This window comes from Struthio camelus, chromosome 1 (assembly GCF_040807025.1).
Source record: "Struthio camelus isolate bStrCam1 chromosome 1, bStrCam1.hap1, whole genome shotgun sequence".
In the NCBI taxonomy this organism is placed as follows: Eukaryota; Metazoa; Chordata; class Aves; order Struthioniformes; family Struthionidae; genus Struthio; species Struthio camelus.
In genome coordinates, this window is record NC_090942.1 from 201,475,091 (window position 1) to 201,501,749 (window position 26,659).

The 26,659-nt window shown below is 40.3% G+C and overlaps 1 protein-coding gene across 4 annotated transcripts in view; it reads left to right on the forward strand.

The window, feature by feature from the left end:
• Positions 1-26,659, forward strand: part of ATP8A2 (ATPase phospholipid transporting 8A2) — a 340,878-nt gene that overhangs the window by 53,961 nt on the left and 260,258 nt on the right. For all 4 annotated transcript variants that reach the window (XM_068930206.1, XM_068930209.1, XM_068930207.1 and 1 more), the window contains exons 3-16: positions 393-492; positions 1,149-1,247; positions 2,064-2,109; positions 6,503-6,543; positions 8,288-8,361; positions 11,423-11,492; positions 13,540-13,667; positions 14,605-14,716; positions 15,382-15,547; positions 20,934-21,061; positions 21,849-21,926; positions 23,754-23,842; positions 24,592-24,636; positions 25,987-26,062. In XM_068930206.1, the coding sequence (XP_068786307.1) occupies positions 393-492; positions 1,149-1,247; positions 2,064-2,109; positions 6,503-6,543; positions 8,288-8,361; positions 11,423-11,492; positions 13,540-13,667; positions 14,605-14,716; positions 15,382-15,547; positions 20,934-21,061; positions 21,849-21,926; positions 23,754-23,842; positions 24,592-24,636; positions 25,987-26,062 (1,252 nt within the window). The remainder of the gene's footprint in view (positions 1-392; positions 493-1,148; positions 1,248-2,063; positions 2,110-6,502; positions 6,544-8,287; positions 8,362-11,422; positions 11,493-13,539; positions 13,668-14,604; positions 14,717-15,381; positions 15,548-20,933; positions 21,062-21,848; positions 21,927-23,753; positions 23,843-24,591; positions 24,637-25,986; positions 26,063-26,659) is intronic.

The window sequence follows — 26,659 nt, forward strand, 5'->3', positions numbered from 1 at the left end:
TTACTATGAGGAAGATACAGCTGAATCTCACTGGATGGCTTAGGCCTGGGGATGGGCAAAACGAGGGAGAAGAAAAGGATTAAAGCAAATAAAGGCTTGGGAGACTGCCATTCTCTAACCTTGTACATAGACAGAGAATCCCATTGACCTGAAGTGCCCATGGGTTAAGGAAGCATGCTGAGTGAGTCCTACTGTGTGATACCTCTTCTGTTCTGTTCTTCCTTATAACACAGATAACTTGTCGTTTCCTGCTTATTCTATGCTTATCTTTATAGTCTTTGAACCATTTATAACTCTGGCTTTAGAAGCCTAATTTAAAGCTGTTTGCCATAGTCCCTGCATGATCTTCAGATGGAGTACTAGAATGAAAACCTTCCTCTTCTAACCTGCAGCACAGCCAAGTACAGCGTGGTGACGTTTCTACCTCGATTCCTGTATGAGCAGATAAGAAAAGCTGCAAATGCATTCTTCCTCTTCATTGCCTTATTGCAGGTATAGTGTTATTGTTTTGCCTTCACTCTAAAATGAAAAACTGTAATGCAGTATAACAGATATTTCAACTTGGTATTTAACCACAAAGAAGTAGACATGCTTGAGCATATGTTAAATAGTAATGTTGATGAGGTATGTGTTTTTAAAAGATAGGCCATTCACTTTACCACTATGATTAGAAGTTAAATGGAAGATTTTTCAATATATTTCCTAAGATAAAACTGTTTATTTTTCTTAATAGGTAAATACAAATAACAATAGTACCATAAAATATGAAGTTGTTGACTATACAGAAAAATAGCGTGTACAGATTCTTGTGAAACTACTGGTTGTTCAGATAATGTAGATATTCACCTGGAATCAGTGATTTACATCAGTTGAATGCTTGGCTTAGGGAGAGAGGAGAAACGAAGAATAAAAGGCCTGTAGAACAATTTCACTTTCTTGCTTTACAGTGGCAATTTCTTCAGATCTGTTTAGAGCTCTGACATCTCTGATTTGGGTGTATGTATTAGCCTATAAGGCACAAACTGGAATTCAAGCTCTACCTTTTCTCTTGTGAGAGCATTTCATAAAATTCTAAATTTGCCGAAACTTTAAAATACAAGTATATAATGGATATCTTCTTTTTTTTTCTTTTTTTTTTCTGTTCACAGCAAATTCCTGATGTCTCTCCAACAGGAAGATATACCACCTTGGTGCCATTGCTATTTATTTTAACTGTTGCTGGCATCAAAGAAATTATAGAAGACTATGTGAGTACCGAGTATTGGGGGAGGTAGTGCTGAAGATAGAAAAGGGGCTAAAAATAATGGAGCTCCACAAAGCTGTGCATCTCTATCTTGCTGTGTGTCAAGTCATTGCTGAACAATTAGAAAATACCCTTTTGACTTTCAGAGCTGCTGACTCAACTAGAATTTCTATAGCATACTGAGCTAATTTAGGCATCTTCCGTTACAGATATATGGTGAACAAGGAAGTCGTATGGAAACACTTTATTGAAAGCCAGAACATTTCCTCCCACCTCTTCAGGAGTTATTTACTAGGGCTTTCATTAGAAAGGCCTGGTTAGGAAGACAGAGTTGTTTCAGTGACACTGTAGAGTTCTGACAGAATTTAGCCTTTGTTAATTTTCAGAGCAAACTGTTTTGGAGAAAATTTGTATTAAGTTTTTAGATACTGTTAATAATAGTCTTTCTGCTATGCGAAGCCCTAGTGAATAAGTTAACTTTGAATTACAGTTAAAACAAATAGCATGTAGAAGGTGTACTCCACCTCTTGTCTAGATATGCCAGCATTCACTGTTCCTTGTTTCAGTTTTGGAGACTGGGTTTTTTTGCTGTTGATCCAAGTCTGAATTTGATTTCCGACATAAGAACTCTCATTTTAATGTTGCCTTTTTCCCTCCTTTTATCAGTCTCTGGGTTTAGGTGACTTGTGTGGGTTTTCTTTTTTGAAATCTAACGTAAAGGCAAAAAGGACTTCATGCATCCTGCAGTTTGTCATCTTTCTAGCTCTTGGGGTAATGGTTTTGGAATCTTAGTGTAATGAAATGTTTTATTTTCTTGCAGAAACGCCATAAGGCAGACAGTGCAGTTAATAAAAAGAAAACAATAGGTAAGACTAAACTGTCTTAAAGCTGAGTATGTATTTGAAGTGCAACTAGTGAATGCCAGAGCACTTAGTTTTAAATAGTTCTGTTGCTTAAACTGTCGTGATAGTGGTGAGTGCATGTCTCTTGAAGGAGTTACTGTTTTGTTAGGACTTTGCATTAGTGTGAAACACATAGGGTAGATGATGTGATACTTGTCAATTTTATTTAAAAAGAGTTTTAAAATGTGTAAGTGTAGTCTCAAGGCTCTCCAAAGTTATGCAATTTCCTACCAAGAAAACCAAATTTCCTCCCCCCAAAACTCCATTTTGATACTTTAAGTAAGTAAACTTTGAACTAGAAACTTTGAAAGATTGCTTCAAATGATATTTTAAAATCATTTTTCTTAAATGCTGCTGCCCTTAAAATACAGGAAGAACTCTGGGGATTCTATGGGTTTGCTTCCTTGAAATGCCAATGAAGGAAAAAGCTTTCTGCTAAATGTCTGTTTTCCCCCTCATATACTGGAAGCTGCTTGACGCTGAATACCTGAAAACTCCACTTGGATTTTCATGTCCCTTAACTGAAAACCTGTGCAGAAAATACAAAGAACTAATTTTGTGCTGAGTCTGATTGATTGCTACCTGACAATTGGACTTAGTGTGAGGACACGGGACTTCCATGATCCCTGTTGGACAGCTCCTTTGCTGCTCCTCTGTGAATTTCTGGACATCACTGACTGCAATTTACTGTTCAAGCTGAAAACAGAGCTTCTACTCAAAGCTCACTTTCCATTCTCCCGCATATGTTTTGGTCAAGTGTCAAAAAAAAAAAGGAGAAATACTTAAGGAGCGGGGGAAACCAAACAATCCACTGGCTTTGTAGTTGAGTTATGAAGCAAAAATGCTTATGGGATTGCTTTCAGGGATGTATTTTTTCTTTATGCTTGAGAAGGTAAGTTTGTCATTCAGACTTTATGTTAATGGCTATCGGAGACAGCATTGCTCTATCCATTCTTGGAGGCGATTTCTCTTCCACAGTTTGTTGGGGAGATGCTTCAAGTACAAGTGCACCATATTCATTAGTTAATTATGGTAATTAACAAGGCCCGTTGTGCTACAGCTAGTTACAGGTCATACGAAAGACTGCTCTTTCAAAGGTCACATAGGCAGTTCTGTCTAATTCAGTTGTAGTTAGATAGAAAACATGGTAATAAACATTAAGGGAAGCTTATCACAGTAAGTGTGGAGAGACAACCTTAAAGAAAACAAGAAGATCTTATGGGGTTAGACAGAAATCAGTACTTGAAAAAAGGTTGTTTTAAAAAACTCAGGTTTTATTCTTTACATTTAAACACTCTGAATACAATTTTCAAAATGGTACTTAGAACTCTATATGCTCATTTCTCTGAAGAGAGGAAGGTTAGAGGTCTAGTCATGAGACATGCATTATGAGAATGAAAAGCTAGTTCATGTTTGGGGTGGGATTAAGATGCATTAAATTTAGGTGTCTGTATGTGCCTTTAGTAATCTAAAATTCTCTGTACTGAGTGAGATCTAGTTAATGCAATCAATTTAGAGAGCAATGCAGCTCACCTTAAAGCTGACACCCCCTGGTTGGCTTGCCGAGCTGTATTCTGAACTCTGCTGCCTGCAATGAAGAGATGCTTGCTTTACTAGGCTTTGCATTTATCTTTGTTTAATTTTGAGCTGTCAGTAGTGCAGTTTTAAAGCAAATTCTTCACTGAAAACTTTGATTTAGTACAAAGAATGGGTTTGTATATGAATTAAATTGCCTTGGGAGGAAACTAAACAAGAAGTTCTGCTCTCAGCGTGCACAGTACATCCCCTTAAGGGATCAAAGCATGCTAGGCTCTGAGCCAACGTTGCACGTCCCAGATAGCTTCAAGTGGCATGTGTGGAGAGGACATTGAAGCTAAGGTCAAGACTAAATATAATCCTAAGTGAAGACTCTGAACAGCGTATTGCATACATGTAGAGAGCTCAGCACCTCTTGTTTTTCATCTATTGATCCAGTCCTATTTTGTTAAATTATGGGATAGCCGTGAACATTTATACTGTATGGCGTGCCCTAGAAAAGCAGATGCCAGTACAGGGCTGGTGGATTCTTCCCCAGGACCGATGGTAAATGCATGTCCTTCGTGAGCAGCAGCTGGAAGCCATGTGAGAGATCCCAGTTCACTTTAAATGACCACAGACACTTAGGTGTGGCTGACTACATTAAATTCTAGCTCTCCACTGACTAGAATGGGAGTTCAGATATCAGCTCATATGTCGGCACTTATCAGGTATCTTAATCTCAGATCTGGCCTTCATATTCCTTGATTCCTTCACAGTGATTTTTATCTTAGACCTAGATGGAACAGATTTATAGTGAAACTGTTTTTGAGTAGAAGAATTCTTTAAGACACTTGTTCTTGGTCATGTTGACCAAATCATATTGTAAATGAAAAATTTACCGATTTTGCACTCCTATAAATAGCTTATAGAAAGTATTTGTCCTGTGGAGTACTACTACAACAGTAGGCAAAGGAGCGTAGAAGGTAGAAAACTGCAACACCCAAAACTCTGAAGCACTATGTGCAAAGTAAGCTTTGTCCTTAGCTTTTGAGGTTATCAGTGTTCCCCCTCTCCCTCACCAAAAGCAGATACTTCAGTAATTTGCTTGACTACTTAATTTTAATGGCTAAATTGATTTCAGTAAGCATGAAAGCTAAACTGTTTTCCTGTAACAAGAGAGCATATTATTGTACACGAAGGCCAGGTTCACGACTCAACTCAGGTTGAGTTACTAAGTGACTTCATTGTGTGTGAACGTACAACCGTGTGAGCCACCTGCAGATGGAAGCTGCTTAAAGCTAGAAATAGGAGATGCTAAGCATTCTGGTCTGTCTTTGAGAGTTTAGGTTCTTGAGTCGAGGCTGTGGGTATGCGTGTCTCACTTGAGATCCTAGGGTCAAGTTTTCTCTGCTCTGAACTGAGCAGAGCTCAAATTAAATGCAGCTTAGCAGATGGAAGCAAGTGGGACAATAAACCTATGCGCTGACTCTGAACTACAAGATACTTGTCCAGGTGGAAGCTCAAAGGTTTAGACACATCACTACCCGTGCTTCTGTTGCTGCCCACATATTTCTCATTAAACAGTGGCTAGATCATAATGAAGTAAACTACAGTATTAGAAGTATAGATAATCAGGTCTATGCGCTCCCAGGTGTGTTACCTGACAGCTTGGATCAAGAGATGGGCTGCTTCTGCTCTGACCTGATGAATCTTGTGTTTGTGGAGTGGCCTAGCTTGAGTAGGGCAGCTGAAGCTGCATCCAATCAAATTCTATCTTCTGGGGCTTTTTCCTGTTCAAGATGAGCTACTTATATGAATTACATAGCACTGAAGAGAATTTTTTATATTGTCTATAGCCGGAAAGTGAGGGGACTGGGCTCTTCAGCTTTCAGCTGTTAGACCTTTCAAGCCTTTTGAAAATGGGCTGCAGCTACCTTCAGTGAAACGCTTGATCTTGTTTAGGTATACTTGATGTGTTCACAACTGAACTGAATGTCTTGGACTTGGTTGCTGAAGGATGATGGAACATAAGTATTTGACTTTACTATTTAGGCTAGAATAGCGCTAGGTATGTGCACAAGCAATTAGGAGCATCTAGAAGAACTATTCAAGTGAAAAGACATGTTCCAGGGTAGATGACCAATGAGTGTGTCAGGACAACGGTGTGGAACTTGGACACTACAGAAGCTTAAGGTCTGTTTCAGGACCTTGCATTTTTTTTTTTTTTAATTTTAGTTTCAGCATTTAGAACTTTATACTTCCACCAAAGCTAATCTCTGCTTCTCAGTAGGGTTTAGAGCCTGCTTGACACGCAGCTCCCTGTATAGCACTGAAACTTGAGGTGACAGTGAGGTTGGATGGGTCAGTCAATGGCAGCTTTTTCTTCAGATAAGATATTTCCTGGAAGTGAGTAAAATGTGGGGACAAAGTAAGAATTAAAAACTCTGTGATAAATCATTTTGTATGATGAATATGTCTGCTGGTGTTGATTGGCAATGGGCAATAGTACCTTTTTATTTTAAGGAAGTTCAAATTTCAGCTGGATAGCGATGCCTAACTTCTGTGCATCAGTTTGAAATGAGGCCAGGAAGAAATCAGGGCACCATCTATTCTCTAGCAGATGATAATGACTGCTTATAAATATTAACAGTAGATTCTTCTGTTTCTTGTATGTACATATCTACAGCTGTGGACAATGTGTGGTCCCAGCTTCTGAAAAATACTTTTCTGATGTGTGTTTCCACTCCAGTTAAGGTCCCCTACTGCTTATTTATGTATGTTCAGAACTTTGTCTAGTCTTGGATATTTATTTTGATCTAACTTTGAATTTTCTTTCCAGTTCTAAGAAACGGGACGTGGCAGAACATTATTTGGAAAGAGGTAAACAAATTTTTTTTTGAATTTGTCTTGTGGAATGAATTAAGAGGACTAGAGTTAATTTGTATCACGTGAGAATTTGTGACTTGGAGTGGGAGGGATCCCTTCTGTTACAATAGTGAGAATTACCCTGAGCAGCTGAGTACCCACCTTTAAATCCTAGTACTATGCTTCAGTCAAATGCTAATGAATTGTTGTAAACCTATTTGCTTGGACAGTTGACGTGCTCTAGGGTGCAAACATTATTTAGTGTTCTAAAACTGGACTGAAAACAGACTTTCTGTGCAAAATATAAACGTGATGCATCAACTATACTTTCCTGGAAAAAAAACTTATGTTCTGGGACTAGTTAGTAGGCTGTTTGCTCAAATAAAGCACAGGTCCTGCCACTACCATAGTCACTTGGAACCCAATTCCTGTGAAGCACTATGTAAGAACCCTTTAATATTTGTTTGTAGAACTCACTGTAGTCCCTCAGGATGCATTGACCTAACTGTGGCTCTTCCAACTCCTTCCTTGTTAAGGACAGAACTATCTCTGTTAGCTGTGATAAATGAGGAAAAAGTACATCCTTTAAACGTTCTGAGATGATACCCACCACAGGAGGCTTGAATGCAGGTCTGCTGAAGTGTTAGGCTGTAATAAAAACTGAAGATTGCCAGGAACTCTGAAGCCTAATGCTGATGTCTGCCTACAGTGTTCCATGTCCTATTTGTAGTGAAGACACTGAACTGTAAGATGGCATCAGAAGCTGAATTTGGAATCTGTTTTTCTTAAAGCCTTTGCTTTCTTAACAACTTCTTGAATTAGCCTATGTCTGCATCTGCCTGTTGTCCATGCTTGCATTTGTTGTTAGGGAATAACTGTTGTGTGGTATCCGACTCCTTTAACTTAAGGTAGATTTTTGATCTCTTTCCTGCTGAAATCACAGAGGAATCTTTCTGCGGGATCAGAATAAGGTTTTTATTAACTAATAAATCTACGTTCAAATATACCATCTATTTCCGTTCTTATAAATTAATCTATTAAAATGTTTTAAGTCCCATGGATGCTCAGCAGCCTGATACTCATCAGTGTAGTCCTGTCCTGCTGTCGTGAGGAAGTTGAATGTGTTTCCAGCACTCCAGAAATTGGGACTTATCAAGTGACTGGTGGTCAAGGAAGAACTAGCTGGTATTGTCTTTAGAGACAATACTACTTGCAAGTAATTAATACAAGTAGTGAGACTAAAGAAGGCTAAGGGAAGATGGTAATGGTGACGGGATAGGTAAATAACACATGAGGATAGACTGAAAGGTGAGAAATAAGGAAGATGAGAAACTATTGACATTTGAGGGAGATGAAGTTTAAAGATCAAAAATATTTTACCTGGAAAAATCTTTCCATAAGTGAGATAAGACTGTACTTAAAGAAAAATAAATTCTAAATTGGATAAAAGCAGGAATATAGAAGAGAAAAATAACTTTAAAAATAAGCTGAGGAAGTTCACACTTTCCAGTTGAGCAAGTAAATTTAAATCTATATAGAATGATTTACTTCCCATTTAGAAAGGGAAACGTTTTGACACTGGACTTCCAAACTTGCAATGAAAAGTGCTGATTTTCAGAAGCACTATGTCTCCAGGTGTTACGTGCATGATGCTGTTCTTTTGACTGGGTGAAGGAAAATAACAACCTAACCTTCCAGACAAGCGAACTGTTTGTTTTTTCTCTTTCATGCTACTGTGCTCCTGCCGCTGCTTCAATAGGTGGCAGTAGGCGATATTGTGAAGGTCACCAATGGGCAACATCTTCCTGCAGACATGATCATTGTATCTTCCAGGTATCCTGAGTGGGTATGAAATGATGCATCTGATGAACTGAGGCGCAGAGGACTCTAAACTCTGTAGTTGCTATTACTAAAAACAGATATTGAATGGCACTTCTTCTTTTCCACATGTGAAGTCACACTTCAATGATATCAAAATAGTGCTTTTGTAGTCGATGATTCATGTATCATTGATTTGTTTTTGTAGATAAGCTCTTAAGAAAGATGACTTTCTTGAAGAAAGTATCATATACTTGCAATAAACAAAATGAGTTGTTGGTTTGGAAGAGGGGAAGGTCTGCTGCACAGTCGTGATACAATCAGTTCATCTGAGGCCTTCCAAGGAACATTTAATCAAGAAAACTTACTCTTAAGTTTTATTCCAGTTAATTTCACTGAATTACCAGCATGTTTTTCTGCCCTTGGGGTTCAAGACCTCTTCTAAAGTTGCTCAGAAATAGTAATTTCAGAAGCTTAGCCCAACTGGCATCTAAATAACTACTCTGCAAAATAGCACTTGGACTTCATTCACTTGTTCCTTGCGCCACACATGTATTGCGTAGCCCCTAGCACTGTAGCAATAGCAAACTTATGTACTTCTCATTTTTCCTTGTGAAATATAGGACAATTTGTTTATACAAACATATTAGAAAGTGATGGCTAGTTGCTGGGTCCTAGAAGCACTTCCCGGTGCGGGAGTTGACCAATGCCACTGATTATCTTTAGCACAGGGCAGCAGCCACTTATCTAGCATCTATTTTTTGTCAGACAACTTGGAGCGAAGATAACACCACTATCCGTTTAGGGAGCAGAGAAGTGACCAAGATGATAGTGGCGTTCCTGCTTGTGACTTTGCTTTTCTGAAGTACAGACATACCTTATGACACCTTGATCTATTCCATAGGTTTTTTCCCCTCCCCATACTTAGCATAGCAGTGGCTGTAGGTTGCTCTGATTGCTAGGTCACGGTTTTCCCAGGTGACCCAACTTCTAAGGAAGCTTATTTTCTAAGCTACTGCCTCTTCTGCTGCACTGCTGTTGTCTTTTTCCAGTCTTTGGATGTTTTATTTCTTGGGCACACAGTTGCACTGTGATAATGGGACTGGTCCTGTTGAAGACTGTATGGGGGAAAGCTCAGTCTGCTTTGTCATGTGATCAAGGATGGAGGTACCCTTATTCCCATGGTATACAATATTGCATTTTTAAAATACAAAACAAAAACTAAGCTCTTAAATGAGCGGCTGTCCGCCTTAAGTACAGTTAGTGAAACTACTTTGACATCAATAACTTCCTGTTCCAGCACTGAGGAGGATTTGCTCTACCTGAGGAACTGCTCCTTTAATGTTTTATGCTAAAAACTTCTGTTTCATGCCTTAACTTGCATGGATCACTTCTTGTTCTATTTTATTCTACTAACCCGTTGATATCTGTCAAACTCATATATAATAAATGAAGTATTTAGGCCAAAGTGTTGATTTGGGAAAAACTTCACTTAGAGTAAATAGCAAATTCTATGGCAGTTCTACTTTTACAATTGGTATTATTCCTATGATTCTTTTGAATGGCAATGCTAATTGTCCTCAGTTCACCAGAAGGCTCTGCATGCTCTGGAAGGGTGGGCTTTTGCTTATATATAAATTTTCTGTGTCTGAGTTAACTGTCAGAATTGAAATAGTCTTTTTTAAAATCTTGATTTTTCTTTTTTTTTCCTACTCCCATAGAAGAAAGGTGACATCAAATGCATGTTATGCACAGAATAAATTTACTTAAAAGGAAAAATATGATTTAGATCCAAACAATTTTCATTTGTTATGCAATATTTCTGCAGAAATGTGGGAAAAGTGGGGAACTGCATCGTAAGAGTTCTCTCTACTGAATTAACTATCTCAGTTGTAATGGATAAGATGTTTGTGGTAAAAGTAAAATTGACATCAAGTTGAACTTAATCCATGACTTCAGGTTGCCCGTACAGGAGGACACAAGTACGAACTCTGCATCTTTCTTCTTTGGGGAGCGGGGGGGGGGGAAACCAACTTCTCTGGAGAGAAAAATCTAGCTTATATTGTACATGTGCTTGTCTGTTTCTTAACCAAGTTTTTGCTATGGAGTCCTTGTGTTATTGACTCTTTTACTGATTAACTACATCTACTGGTAAAGTAATTAGTTATTTTTAGAAAGCAAATAGCAGTATTTCAAGACTGAGAAAAGTGATAAGCTGAGGAGTGTGTGTATTTGGGCCCAGATGGGGAATTAGTGCTCCTTAACAGCCTGAGAAACCAGTGAAAAACCCATTAGTGGTGCTGTATAGAGGATCTAAAAACCTTTAGGGACATGTCAGGAAGTGATCCATGTCAGAGGTGTGTTTCTGTATCAGGTGCTACCAACATAGAGGTCTTCCACGTTAGGTGTAGGTAAGACCTCAGCTAATGAAAAATGCACTCTTCCACGAGGAAGAAAAGTTTTTGCCCTTATTGGTAAGGGCAAAAGCATCTCTATAAGATGCAGACCACAGCCCTCAGTTTCAAACTCACTGTGCCTTTCTCTGATTCTTAAAACAAGCTGCTTAGCAGCAACTTCAGATGAGAAACTCGTGGAGGTACAACTTGTAAGTGATTTTGTGGCTGTAACCTTCTGTGTTCACAGCCAGAACTCAACAGTAGAGGGCGCATTGACCACCCTCTTTATCCAAGTGTATTTCCTTCTTTCACTGTTTGTTGCTTTGCAGTAGCTTTGTGAGGATAAAACACTGCCTGAAATATTTTACGTTACAATCTACAAAATTATTCCACTTCTAGCATTTGTAATTTTAGCAAGAATTATTAAATCCTTATTTACCTTTTGGTTTAGACATATCTGTCTTCATAATCTGTTTTCAGAGACTGTTTATCTCCAAAGATATTTTTGCAAATTGAGCACTTTCAGCTGACTCTTTTGTGGTCATACACCACCATATTTGATTTTTATACTGCACAGTATGTTGAAGATGTATATTGTGGATCATTTAATGTCAAAGTAGCTTACAAACAGTAACAGTCTTAAGTGTTCAACATTGAATATCTTATTGTGCTCCTTACAGTGAACCTCAAGCAATGTGCTATATTGAAACAGCTAATCTTGATGGGGAGACGAATCTTAAAATACGACAGGTAAAATGAAAAATTGAATTTGTCAGTCTTTCTTTAGGTATGTAGTGTTAGCTACAGAGCATACAGTTTACCTTGTGTGATAACAATATAGATACTGTTTAATAAAACTGTATATCTCTGACAGCTGTAAGCCTTCTTGCAACAGATTAAAAAAAAAGCAATAATATATCATATATGTCATGTTTATGTCTAAGGACCTAATCTGGAAGGAATGGCTTAAGCCCACAAAACTAAATTAAGTGGACCTTGGCTGTAATTCTTTTTGCTGATGGTCCAAGCACTCCCTGGGCCTATCTGTCTGCTTGCTAGTTGGAGTGCTAAATTGTGTCAGACTAATGCAAGGCATTTCAAGCGCTTGAGGTTTTTCCACTGCCTCACTAAGCTGAGCACAGCTCCAGTGACTTGAGGAGGTGTTGAGGCACCCACTCTTAGATGTGTGTGGACTACTGTGTTTTGTGGCTGGGACAAGCCTGGAATGGATTTTCTTGTGGATGGTTTACTCTGAGAATTAATTGTAGCTCCTGTGTACACACTCACTGTAGATGCAGAAGCCACAAAACTATAACTAAAACCTAGAAACTGGACTTAATTTCTTTTTATTGCCAGCTCCCTTGATAAATAGGATCTGTTGATAGAGGGTTTGGAATAGGCCTTCAGTTGACACTGGGGGGTTTCTTATTCCATGTTGGTGCATTTGTGTACCCTAAAACATCATCGATTTTTATGCAGAGTTTGAGATTTTTATGCAAAAGCATTTCTTGAATACAAGAGTGATTTTGTTTATTTGAGAATATTTTTCTTTTTGTTTTCTCCATTTTTGGAAAAATGGAAATTCTCATATGCTGAAGTAAAAGTTAACACCACCAGCCATTGAAATTGTAGGTGTAAGGTGAGCCGATTTCTGCCCATTAATGGCTGTATTTTTATCAGGTAATTACCTCAAAATATTGCATTTTTATTGGGAAGCCTAAGTATTTTTCAGTGAGTCAGTTTGGCTGAGAACTTCAGAAAGAAGTTGCATTGAAACATAGTACTTCCCAAGAGTCTTCAGTGGTCACAAGTGTTTTGAAGTTCCATAGTTAAGCAAAAAACCTTTGTGGTCAAAGCTATAGTTTCTGCTGTCACTAGTGTTGGTCTGTCTATTATTCTGCCTCTAATGAATGCTCATAAGGACTTTTCAGTGTTTCAAATTGAGACATATTAATTGGCACGCATGTATTTTGTTTTTTGTGAAAAAGCTTTATGCTTGCTGCTGGCTTACTACCTTTGGAGAAATAAGATTTTCAGTTTTGGGTCAGACCAATAGATCAGGTCTTGAGTTTCTGTCATTTTATCCAGAAGTGAACAAAATCTATTTCAAATACCAAAATAAGTTTAAAAAAAGCCTAGTTCTGTTGTGTAGCGCTACAGTCAAACTCTGGCAAAAGAAATGAGAAGTGAGAACAAAGTGCTACCAGCTCGAAATGGGTCATTCCTCACCCAGGTGAAGTTTTTCATAGATGAAAAGCAATGGAGTATTGTGTATGTGGTGTCTTAGATGGAGTAAGCTGTATGCTAGGTTACAGTTGCATGGCATGTTGAAAATTAGTCTTGAATAGGATCAGAGCACAACTTCTGCAGTGACCTAGGAGATTCGCTCAGAAGTGACTATATTTAGCAGCATTAACGTATCAGCAGAGCTATACTCTGAAAGAAAAGCCAAGACTTCTTATACTAACCTCTTCCTACTTCTTCCTGCATGTGTGCAGTATTGTGCTTTGTGGAGGTGACTTTCCTCCTGGATACTGAGAGATTGTGTATGTAACTGACTCTTGAGTAGAAATTTATGCCAGGCCTATACGAACACAGCCATCTGTCTCCATCATGGAGAAATTTTTCTTGTGGAGAGGAATCACTGAAAACTCACTAAAAACAACAACAAAAGCAAACAAAGCTACACCCTCAAGAAGTTTAAAATCTTAAATGTTGAAAGTAATTGCAGTTTTCCTAGCTTGCCTTCTGCTAACAAAATGTTTTGCAAGTATCTCCTTTGGATTCGTTTCTGCAGGGATTGTCTCAAACTGCTAGTCTTCAGTCAAGAGAAGAATTGGTGAAAGTATCTGGAAGGATAGAATGTGAAGGACCTAACAGGCACCTCTATGACTTTGTTGGAACCTTGCGCTTAGATGGTCAAAGGTATCAACTTGACAGCAAAACCATAAATTTCTTTGTTTAGGAAAAACATGTTTGCTTTCTGTCTGCAACACTGAGCATATTTGTGGCTTTAGAGGTAATAATTAACAGCTGTGAAATGGATCATCTACTGATATGAAATGACATATTTCTGTCTTCCTGTGGGATCTTGAGCAGTAGAGGTCTGTAACCTGGCGACTAGGGGCCTGGGTTTTCATGGAAGCTCTGCGAACACTATTTGCTTGTTGTGGGAGAGATAGCTTCTCTAGAATTGTATTTTCTTAATAAGTGACATGGGAGGGAAGAATGGGAAATTTTTTTAGTTTGTTTTTTTGAGTTGTCTTGTTGCAGATATGTGGAAAAAGCTAGAAGCCTTTCCTTTCCAACAGGAGCCAGATACTCCACCATATTCAGATCTGCACAGAAAAGCCATTCCAGAATCTGAAAGTCTCTATCATTGTAACTTTAATCTGTTTCAGCTATTGGAAGAAAAGAACTTCTGAAAGTATGGGGTTTAGTACTTCAATTTGTAGATCTTTAAGGGTCAGTAAGAGTATACAGGCTTCATCTTACACAAAAACTGTACTCCTTGGGCAACTTAGCTGAATAGTGACAGAAGCCAGAATAGTAGAAAATCACCTGCTTCCCACTGGACAGTCACATGGGCTGTACAGTGTTCCCAAAACGCTGGTTACATGACTACTGTGAGGTTATAATGTGTTATGGGTTTTGGGAGGTGGCAGCAGCTCTGTTGTGTAACCTTACTGCCCTTAACAGGGATTAGGCTTTCAGAGCACTGAAACTTGTGTATTATGTGGACAGTGTAAGATTTATGGCTCATTAAAATACTTTCTTCCTTTTAATTTTTTTGAGGAAGTAAGGCTGAAAGGAGAAAAGTGTTATCAAGAATTAAAAGATGTACTTGCTTCTTGCTTTCCAGTCCAGTTTCTGTTGGTCCTGACCAGATCTTGCTAAGAGGTGCACAACTGAGGAACACTCAGTGGGTCTTGGGTATTGTCGTGTATACAGGACATGATACAAAACTCATGCAGGTAAAACTTTTGGGAGATTTGAAGCATGTTTTCATAGAAGTCAGTGTTTTTCTTTATTTTGCTTGTTTTTAGAACTTGTTTATGAAATAAAGGCTTGACACAGCTGTTTAAGACAGGCTTTGAGGGACGTAAGTTGTAGATGCCTCACTAATATATATATCTGTGTATATATATATATGTATATATCAAAACAGTACAATATGTAAGCAAAACTAACTGTATTAATCTAATGACTTGCCTGCTAGCTGGACTGCATCTAAAATTTTGTGAGGTTTTGCAGCTGAGGAGGTGCATTGACCACCTTCTGCCATTTTAGGACTTTGAGATAATTAGGTTAAAACTACAGTCTTTGCATTGCCTTAATGGCAAGGAGCGACTGAGGACCAGCAGCATGCATGTGCTGCTTTGCTCTGCCAGCCCTCAGTGAGATGGGCAGAGAGCGGATGAGTGTACTGGATCTTTGCAAGCGAATAGTTCTTTTCTTCCCACCTCCTGTCATTTTGGAATCACTAGGCATATTGACTGCTATTTCTATCTTGTTGAACTTTGAATACAATATGAGCGAGGTAGAGTTGAAGTGGCAAATTCTGTAACTAACTCTAAAAGTTAAGACCAAGTTTGCTTCTGCAATCTCTTCCTCCAAACCTTTTTCTGCTGCTGTTCAGAATTCAACCAAAGCACCTCTGAAGAGATCAAATGTGGAGAAAGTTACCAACATGCAGATCCTGGTGTTGTTCTGTATCCTCCTGGTCATGGCCCTTGTGAGTTCTGTAGGTGCCTTATTATGGAACAGAACCCATGGTGAAGTCGTCTGGTACCTTGGTTCAAATGGTGAGTATGCAAGCAGCATAGTGTCACTGCATCAGCAGACTGCAGGGCTAGCTAGGCTCTCAGTTTTTTTGAATAAATACATAAAGTAAGAAATAAAGAGAAAAACATAAGAAACTAAGCGTGTCACTAATTTTTGGTGACCCAATATATTTTGGGAATAGACTGGAATAGCTTTTAACTTTACTAGTAAAGTTTCTGTTAAAAATACTTTCCGAAGATTGGCTAAATACCACTCGGCTGCTGTCTGAGGGAGAAGTAAATCAGAAGAGAGGCAAGAATGATTCTGGGGCGTTTGGCGTACAAATACTCCCAGAGACGCCAATGCAACCAAGGTTCCAAAAAGTTTATTTTTAGAGTAGGTCAGTATTGCTGCCTTATCTGTCCTATCTGATTGTACCTCATTACAGGATAGTCGGTATCAGTCTGATGGTACTGACTTCAGCTTTATACCTCTTTACATGAGAAAAGGATTTATCCAGCTGTCCTTGTCTATGGTTTACCATTAGACTCACTGACCTCCTGTCACTGACGTTGTGGAGAAAACTGTTAAAAGCATGCTAAATATTATGACTGTATTCTGCATTATGTTATTTTAAGAGACACTTTGGATTCTGACTTTTGTGTCACTTTGAGGACAAAACTGATCTCTTAGCGTGCTTATAAAAGGGTTTTATTTGTTTTCATTTATAGTCCTTAGATTTATCAGTTTAGATAAAGATTTGGGCCTTATGCAAACACTTAAGGATGAAATAGAAATTGCTGTGCAACAGAGACTTACAGTTTATATTAGCTAGCTATAAAATGAGCTTGAGGCATCTTGAGATGCAGATCTAAAAACAGTTCTCACGAAACTGCAAACGTTCTTTTTACTGGTGGTGGTAAAGCAGACGGCAAAGGCTGTCTTCTGTTTCAGATGAACTTCTAATTGTTATAATAGTATTAAATCCCTTTTCTAGAAGGAGCATGGGAGCATCTCATATTTGACTCTGGCTTCTGGTAGCTTTAATGATGTCTTCTAGTAGCAGTAGCAATGACTTTCAGTCTCTTCCTCACTATCCCCCTTGTTTTTAATGAGGAAGCTTAAATTTGTGGCTTCTAAGGACTGAAAGAAGTAATATCGGCAAAGGCAATTGGAACATCAAACTCTTACATTAGCACAAGTTCAGAAGAGGTGCAGTTTGACTGAAGCCGGTGGTATGCTACTTGTAACCAAGTACGTGTGAAACAAGGCTAAGATCTAGAAATAGTAGGATAGGTATGGATGCATTTTTGCAACTTGAACACCATTTCTATCACTTCTGTAGTTGTCATAGATGGGAAAGACACTTTTGTCCTTCGGGCTAGGCAGGTATATTTGAATCTTTAAGTTAAATATCTAAATTCTATAAAGACTGTATTAGAAAAGGCTTTTCTCCAATCAAGTGTGCCTCTGTTTTCATAAATGGATCAAAGCTGCTTAAAGCCATAATATGGAATTCATGTACATGCAGACTTGAAGGTGCCTGGTTCCAAAATTCAACTCTATTTCTGATCCTTAGTGTAGAGTTCAGCAACTTTCTTTGCTGGCTTCTGTCTCCTCCAAATTTGCTTCCCTGCCTCCTTTCCAACCTCTGTAACACTGAAGACCCTTTAATTGTGGGCCGTGAGCCCACTGTGTTGGGTCTGTTGAATGAAGTGCCTGCCTTAGCTTCAACAGAAGTGTAAGACAATAGACAAACGCAGTGACTTTGGAAGCAGAGACCAGCCATTGTTGGCACCATGGACAGTCACCTTTGTCCCAGTGCTTATGATGAGCAGACAGGAATGAAAGGAGTTCAGAAATGTTTTCCTTCCTTTCCCTTAGGACCAGTTGTGCTAGCAGATTTATTTGGGCAACTTATCCAATGTTGGCACTGCTAATAAAAGCTCTGCTGCCTGCGCAGGATGCCTTATTTAGTTTCATGTGACTGTTCCAACAGTCATCTTTTTCTCTTAGATTTGCGTAGTGTGAGTAGCTTCTCAGTTCTGCCAATGCTAACAACTTTTAAAACAAACCAGTCACAGAATCACAGAATGGTGTAGGTTGGAAGGGACCTCTGGAGATCATCTTCTCCAACCTCACTGCTCAAGCACGGTCCTCTAGAGCATATTTCCTAGGATTGCGTCCAGGCAGGTTTTGAATATCTCCAGGGAAGGAGACTCCACTACCTCTCTGGGCAACCTGTTCCAGTGCTCTGTCACCCTCACTGCCAAGAAGTTTTTTCTCAGGGTTAGGTGGAATTTCCTGTGGTTCAATTTGTGCCCGTTGCCTCTTGTCCTGTTGCTGGGCACCACGGAGAGGAGACTGGCCCCATCCTCTCGACACCCTCCCTTCAGATACTTGTACACGTTGATGAGATCGCCTCTCAGTCTTCTCTTCCCCAGGCTGAACAGGCCCAGCTCCCTCAGCCTTTCTTCAGAGGAGAGGTGCTCCAGTGCCCTCATCATCTTTGCAGCCCTCTGCTGGACTCTCTCCAGGAGTGCCATGTCTCTCTTGTACTGGGGAGCCCAGAATTGGACACAGCACTCCAGGTGAGGCCTCCCCAGGGCTGAGGAGAGGGGCAGGATCACCTCCCTCCACCGGCTGGCAACACTCTGCCTCATGCACCCCAGGAGACCACTGACCTTCTTGGCCACAAGGGCACACTGCTGCCTCATGCTCAACTTGTTGTCCACCAGGACTCCCAGGTCCTTCTCGGCAGAGCTGCTTGCCAGCAGGTCAACCCCCAGCCTGTCCTGCTGCCTGGGGTTATTCCTCCCTAGGTGCAGGACCCTGCACTTGCCTTTGTTGAACTTCAGGAGGTTCCTCTCCGCCCAGCTCTCCAGCCTCTCCAGGTCCCTCTGAATGACAGCACAGCCCTCTGCTGTGTCAGCGATTCCTCCCCCTAGTTTAGTACCACCACCAAACTTGCTGAGGGTGCACTCTGTCCCTTCCTCCAGGTCACTGATGAATATATTGAACAAGACTAGACCCAGGACTGACCCCTGGGGGACACCGCTAGCCACAGGCCTCCAACTAGACTCTACACCACTGACCACAACCCTCTGAGCTCTGCCATCCAGCCAGTTCTCAATCTACCTCACCGTCCACTCATCCAATTCACATGTCCTGAGCTTACCTAGGAGGATGTGATGGGAGACAGTGTCAAAAGCCTTGCTGAAGTCCAGGGAGACAACATCCACTGCTTTGCCCTCATCTACCCAGCCAGGCGTTCCGTCACAGAAGGCTATCAGATTGGTCAAGCATGATTTCCCTTGGGTGAATCCATGCTGACTACTCCTGATCACCTTCTTGTCCTCCAGATGCTTAGAGATGACCTCCAGGAGGAGCTGTTCCATCACCTTTCCAGGGATGGAGGTGAGGCTGACAGGCCTGTAGTTTCCAGGCTCCTCCTTCTTGCCCTTTTGGAAGACTGGCGTGACACTGGCTTTCTTCCAGTCCTCAGGCACCTCTCCTGATCTCCAGGACCTTTCCAGGAGGATGGAGAGTGGCCTAGCGATAACATCCGCCAGCTCCCTCGGCACTCGTGGGTGCATCCCATCGGGGCCCATGGATTTATGGATGTCAAGTTTGGACAAAAGATCTCTAACCTGATCCTCCTCCACCAAGGGAGAGTCTTCCTTTCTCCAGCCTTCCTCTCTTGTCCCCAGGGTCTGGAATGCCTGAGGGCTGGCCTTAGCACTAAAGACTGAAGCAAAGGCAGCATTCAGCAACTCTGCCTTCTCTGTATCCTTCGTCACCAGGGCACCCACCCCATTCAGCAGCGGGCCCACGTTTTCCCTAGTCTTCCTTTTGCTCTTGATGTATTTGAAGAAGGCCTTCTTGTTGTCCTTGACATCCCTTGCCAGATTTAATTCCAACTGGGCCTTAGCCTCCCTTGTCGCATCCCTGCACGCTCTGACATTGTCAATGTCCCTTTGTTCCTCCCAAGTGGCCTGTCCCCTCTTCCACATTCTGTGCACTTCCTTCTTCTGTTGGAGTTTTGCCAGGAGTTCCTTGCTCATCCATGCAGGTCTCCTGCCCGCTTTGCTGGACTTCTTCCTCAGAGGGATGCACTGCTCTTGAGCCTGGAGGAGGTGACGCTTGAATATTAACCAGCTTTCTTGGACCCCTCTTCCCTCCAGGCCCCTACCCCATGAGATTCCCCTAAGTAGGTCCCTGAAGAGGCCAAAGTCAGCTCTCCCGAAGTCCAGGGTGGTGATCCTACTCATTGCCCTGCTCCCTCCTCGGAGGATCCTGAACTCCACCATCTCATGGTCACTGCAGCCAAGGCTGCCCCCAGCCTTCACCTCTCCAACTAGACCTTCTTTGTTCGTTAGTACAAGGTCTAGCATTGCACCTCTCCTCGTTGGCGTCTCCACCACCTGGGTCAAGAAATTATCATCAATGCTCTGCAGGAACCTCTTTGACTGTTTGTGCCTAGCTGTGCTGGCTTCCCAGCAGATGTCGGGGTGGCTGAAGTCTCCCATGAGAACTAGGGCCTGTGATTGTGAGGCTACTTCCAGCTGTCTGTAGAAGGCCTCATTGACGACTTCCTCCTGGTCAGGTGGCCTGTAGTAAACCCCCACAACAGTGTTGCCCATGTTAGCCTGCCCTTTAATCCTTATCCCTAGGCTCTCCACTTGCTCTTCATCCACCCCGAGGCAGAGCTCCACACATTCTAGTTGCTCCCTCACATAAAGAGCAACTCCACCACCTCGCCTTCCTAGCCTGTCTTTCCTAAAAAGCACGTAGCCATCCATGACAGCATCCCAGTCACGTGAACTATCCCACCATGTCTCTGTAATTGCAATGAGATCATGGCCCTGCGACCGCACACAGATCTCTAACTCTTCCTTCTTATTCCCCATGCTGCGTGCATTAGTGTACAGGCATTTCAGAGAGCCAGTCAAGCATCTTTTACTTTTTGTCCACCGAGACACTGAGAACGCTTTTTGAAAGGTAAAGTTATGTTACTCTTAATTAGTGGCTCTAAGTGGGACAGTTGACACATCAGATAAATCTCTAAATTTGGATTATAATGTGGATTTTGGATTATAATGTGATATATAATACTTCACACCATCTGTTCAGCATAAACTGTGCAGAATAAGTGTTCTTTTCTCTAATATCTAGCCTCACCAATCTTGCACTTCTCACTTGGCGTAATATGCTGTGTCTCCAAGTGTGTGTTGTGTGGGTATTTTGTTTGTGGTACTGAAATCAACATTGAAAAGGCCCTTGTACTAAGAGCCTTAACACACTTGTTGATTATTTTAGTGCTGCTAAATATCGTCAGGCCAACTGTAGAAAAATGATTGCCCCTCTACTGTGCCACTCGGATTTCTGCCCTCTGGATGCTAATATGTCATGTTCTTTGGTTCACAGAAATGCTGTCTGTCAATTTTGGATACAATTTGCTGACATTTATTATCTTGTACAACAACCTTATTCCAATCAGTCTTCTGGTAACACTGGAAGTTGTCAAATTTACTCAGGCTCTTTTTATAAATTGGGTAAGTAACAAAAATATTCACACAGAAATCTTTACCAGATTTTCTGGTGAAAAATCACAAAAAAGTGAACTCTGTTGGGCAAGCTTTGGCTTCAAAGTGCACTTCTGTTCAATTTTGAAGAGAAATGATTGTGGTGGTGTCATAAAGGTGAACAGTAAGAAGAGGAAGGAAAGTGTTGCTTATCTTGATATGTGTTCATCCTTGGGCTTTTTGTAAAGTTGTAGGGGTTCATCTGAAATGCAAGTAAATAAGGTCTAACTAGTGCATATGCTCTGAGCTGCTTATAGTGTATTAGGGACATTCAAGATGGCTTTTCTGAGAAATTACTTTCCTAGTTCATATAGCAGCTATTTCATTGACCCTCACAATTAAATGCAGTAATAGAAACAAGAGCTGATTTCACTGAATGAGGCATTTTGTCTTTTTAATTGTGGTTGTGGCTAGAGTAAATTGCCTTTTTTTTTTTTTTTTTTTTTAAGAACTTTGAATAGCTAATGCCTGCTAGAACTATTTCTTATTGTACTGAATTCTTAAAAAGAAGATGTAATGAGGAAGATGCCAGTTACCTATAACTTAATTAAGCTTTGCTTGTGTTTATGTAGCATGGAGGTATATATACTTTGGAAAGGAGATCCCACTCTTGTCAGGGATGATGTTTGTGTCTCAAGCCTTCAGAACCTCCTCCAAAGGGATTAAGCTGTCACAGCCAAGTTGGAGCTGACCAAAAGACAATCGCACTACAGTGTTTAATTTACATAGTTTAGGTCTAATTTTGGTTTTCTTTCAGGACATAGATATGTATTATCCTGAAACAGATACACCTGCAATGGCCAGAACCTCAAACCTTAATGAGGAACTTGGGCAGGTAAGAGAACTTGTTCAGAAATGTCATGTCTGTGATGTGATCTCAGAAAATGGGAGGCATGAAAACATGCTGTCAGAAGATATTCTTAATTCTCTGCTATTCTGTGGCATAGGTTAATGGAACTTCTGTACTTTCATTAGTCTGAGTCTCACCAGCACTGAGTGATAAGGCACCGCAGGAGTAAATTCAAGGTTATATAGGCAATTTTAAGCCTGGGAACTGAAGCCTCACTTCGTTCAGTGAGGCTCACTCACTTCAAGTCAGTGCCTGAACTCTAAAATGACTTGTTTTGAAGAGTTGCTCTGTGGTTGTGACTCTCTGTCAGAAGAACAGAATGTGCATGGCCTATCTTGCCTGAAAGGCAGCCCAACAGCCTATGTTCTTAGGTCTCCGTGCTTCTGACCAAGAAATGCAAGTCAAAAAAATAAGAAGTTTTATTCCTAATTTGGGTTGTCCCTTCAAGCATTTCCATTTTCCATGCAGATGAAGGTTTTTTTCCTGACTACCCAAATCATATAAGTATATAACTTAACCGCGTGAACCTCATACTTGCTATGAGTTTAGTCGTGGAGTCAATTTGCATATATGCAAAATATATATTTGCTATGTGCTGTTTAGCAGGTTGATTGTCAGTATGCTTCCTGCTTAATCAGTCAGATTGGTATTTTTCTTAGGATTATTAAAAACTTCTGATTCGTACTTTAACTGTTTAGCTGTGAAAGCGTCAGCCTTTAGATCATAATGTTTGTGTCTCCAAAGTGAACTATATTATATGAAGTAATATATCTTGCAGACCTGTACATTATTTTTCAGAAACTGGTTAGTGTTGACACCAAGTAACTAGATGAGTTTTTTGATTCATTAATTTAATTGCTTGGTCATAGATGTGTTTTTAAGTGTTGTTCTATTCCTACTTTATTTATGAATTATGAATGACACTCCAGGCAAAATGTTCTTGTCTTTAAACTGACAGACTCCTGTGTTAGCAATATCCTTTCCTAATGATTGCTGATTTAAAATGTTCCTTGATCCAGAAGTAAGGCAGTGTGGAATTTAGGTGAATCCAAAAGAAGGAGCAAAGAACCATGAAAACTGAGTTGTAATTAATGTAGACCTGTTGTGGCCTACTGAAGGTGAGAAGTCTTGAATGTGCTACTCCCGCAAGAGGTTGTGTTGCTGTGTTAGTGTGGTCTTAAATTCTAGCTGAAAGTCACTGGTTTCATCAGGGATTATTAATTTGGGCTGTGCTGACTATGGCTGTGCATCTTTTGTTTCAGGGCTGGTTCATGATAGTCTCCTCTGGATACCAGAGGAGCAAACATGTCTGCCTGCAAAATACCACTTGGGCTTACTTTTGGATGTCCTTTGCACTGCACTATTTGGAGGGGGAGGAAATCCAGTGATCTTTGAATCACAGGATATTCTGTGTTTTAAAACTTAATAATTCTTCATGAACCTGACGAGTCTTCATTTAATTTCCAGTCTTGCTGTTTGATGTTAAAATAGTTGAAAGATTCAGTGAATTTTTCAAGTAGTGTAAACAAGTACATCTCTGACTACACTGGAGCTATGGCAACTAATATGAATTATCTGGGCCTTACTGCATTTAGGAGTAAATACAAAATACCATAAAATAACTATTCTTTTTGCACCTATAGCTTTAGTAAGACAAATCAAGTTGTAATAAGCCTGCATTGGCCAATATTGCTGTAATATTGCTGAACATTTTGTCTCTTCTAGAATTTTTCCCATGCTTAATCTCTTCTCTGCTTGTTTGAATTTTGTCACTTTGCAAGTTGAAGATTAATTAAACTTTTTTCCTTCCAGGTGAAATACCTGTTTTCTGATAAAACAGGTACTCTGACATGCAATATTATGAACTTTAAGAAATGTAGTATTGCTGGAGTAACATATGGGTAGGTATGGCTTTAGAAACTCTGTAGCTAAATACGTGTTTATTAATAGTATATAGTTTTGTACTGGAACAGGGTTAGAACATGCTGTTCTTCAGTTATTCGTATATTAGTATATTTTATGGTCACAGCTAACAGTTTTCATTTTCATGTCTTGCAACACAAATTACAAAATGCAAATCTGGGAAGTACCTGAAATGAAAGGAGGAGGTGGCTGAATCTGATTCTTAATGTGCTGATCATGGCTTAAATTAAACCAGAAGTGCTAAGTGCTAAATAATCTCTGGCCTGCTCCTGAGGGAAGCAGATCCAACCCAAGGACAGTGAATGTCATTTTGTGACTTCATCAAATAAAGCACAAACATAACTCTAGTTGTAGCTGTCAGCAGCAAAGAGTTCTAGGCTGTACAGAAGGAATGCCCACTTACTATTCTATTTGTTGTTTCTGTCAGAAAGGCTCCCTTTGAATTCATAGCAGTTGGCCTTCTGAGCCTTGAACGCTGTTTTAGTTGGCTTCGCTTAGTTTTAAAAGGCTAGACTTAAGATCTCCATACAAATCAGCCTTTGAGTTGCATGATGTTTTTAATTGGGTCTCTTGAAAGGTAGAAAACTTGGTTCAGACCTACAAGCAGTTGAACCCATGGTTCCCATATGTTTGTATGTGTGAAGATCCATTGATCTTTATCTTCTACCTATTTGCTAGCTTGCAAAATGGAATAAATGTTCTTTTTTTCTCTCTTCTTACCCCTTAGTCACTTTCCAGAGTTGGAAACGGAGCGTTCATCAGAAGACTTCAGGTAAATATATTCCGACTAAGATGTGTGCTCTGTATAGTAGAGTGGGGACTAGCTGTATAAACAGACTGTTGTCAAATTTGAGACTTAAAGAAGCCTAAGGTAGTAATGTTTGAGTATAGGCTCCTACTGGAAGAGCACTTATACAGAGGTAGTGCGTGGTGATGCAACTTCTCCCTTACTAGTTGGAAGATAAGGGAGAGAGGTAAGGGGTGGAGGGTAGACTGTGGCTAGGCTGGCTTGAATGCATGCCAGCGCTTGTTTGTAAATGCAGACAACCAAGCTGCAAGCTGAGAATAACCTTCTTTACAGTACACTTACTTCCCTAGCCAGAAATTGAATGTTACCCTTTGCAATCACTAGGTTCAAGCCTGAGAAGAAGTGGAAAGCGCTTTTATTAAAATGCTGGTTTTTAATATGTGAAAACTGGAGAAGAGCTGGATGTGGAAGAGTTTCTTATGTCAAAAGAACCACTCCTCTTTACTTAGGGACTTAGTGAATAGAGGGGTGGGGTCTGACCCATTCTACAGAATGGAGTGAAAACCTAGAAGGAAGCATTATGTGGGAGGTGTCACTGCAGCATATTCCTGTTGAGAGGAAGGGGCGTAGAGCTGGAGAGGGCTAAAGTGACTTTGAATGACAACTATAGGTAAGAAATGAGTTCCCACCTATAAAACAGGCAGACACTGAAGGCTGTTGGGAAGCCACTTCTGCTGAAATGAGTTAAGCTTCTTTGTTAAGCCTGTTGACGTTTGTGGTCACCTTTTAGGAAGAAGTATTTCCCATATAACCTGTTGCTACTTCCACTGAGAGGGAATTTCAGTAGATGCCTCTTTGTTTCTTCACTTATGTTGCTGCTTCTGCCACTGTTGTCTTTTCTCTCCTTGCATCCTTTCTAGTCAGTTTTGAGGAAGAGTTCTTCCAGGTTCCTACCTGGAAGTAGTACTATTCCTCCAGGGCTAAAGTTAGAGCAGAACCCACTCCCACTAAAGAGGTGGAGCATAGGGATTTTGATCTTTGACCAATTTCAAAGCAAGTCACCTTGAAATAAATGCAATTCAAGTACACTTTAAAGTAGCTTCTGCTACATCTGAGGTGGGTTGACATTTGAAACCTTTCAACCGTACCTTCAAGCATAATCAGTTTGAGTTTCTTGCTAGTGTTCTGAAGAACTTTATAGCAAAATGCTGTAAATGAGCAGAATTCATATGATTTATTCACCATGTTCGCAATGTTTTCAAGGACAGTGTAGTTCTATTTTAACTTTTTTCTACTTCCCAACAAGATAAATGAACTAATAAGAGTGGAAATGTTGCCACTGATGTTTGAAAAGGTTTACTTCTTGCTCTGCAGCCAGCTACCTCCTTCCACCAGTGAATCATGTGAATTTGATGACCCAAGACTGCTGCAAAACATTGAAAATGACCATGTAAGTCTACTTTTAGAATATCGTATGCCTCTTAAACATCCTGTTCTGGGCCTTTCTGGAGTGGAATGGTAAACAAATTACTGGTGTTAAGTATGTTCTGGTAGAATATTATAGAACAGACACAAGCACTGAGGGGAAAGGAGGTGAAGTAGCCTCCTCCCTCTCCCCTCACCTTCCTGCCTACTTGTCTCACTGTTGAACTGAAGAAACAGTGGTGTTGATATGGGTACCAGCTAGCTATAAAGTAGCTTCATATGCACTAGCCCATGTGAAAGATGGCATCTTGTAGCAATTGATGGTAGAACTTCTAATCCATTAAAAGAGAAGTTGGTCAGTTTGGTACAGACTCTTTAAAGAGTGGTCTAACATCCATACTGTTAAAAACTGTTTTTAACAGTAGTCCAGAATGTTGCAAGGTGCTTGCTGTGTCCTGCTTTAAATACTGTAAACAGTGGAAATTACTCTATAAAGAGCATAGGAGTCTTAATCACAAGCCTAAGCTTAGACTGAAACTTCAGTGACTGGCACTTTTAGGTCCTTAGCTGGCTGTGTCCTGAAGGGACCTAGTTCCTGGGAATGTCAGTTCAGTGCTTATTC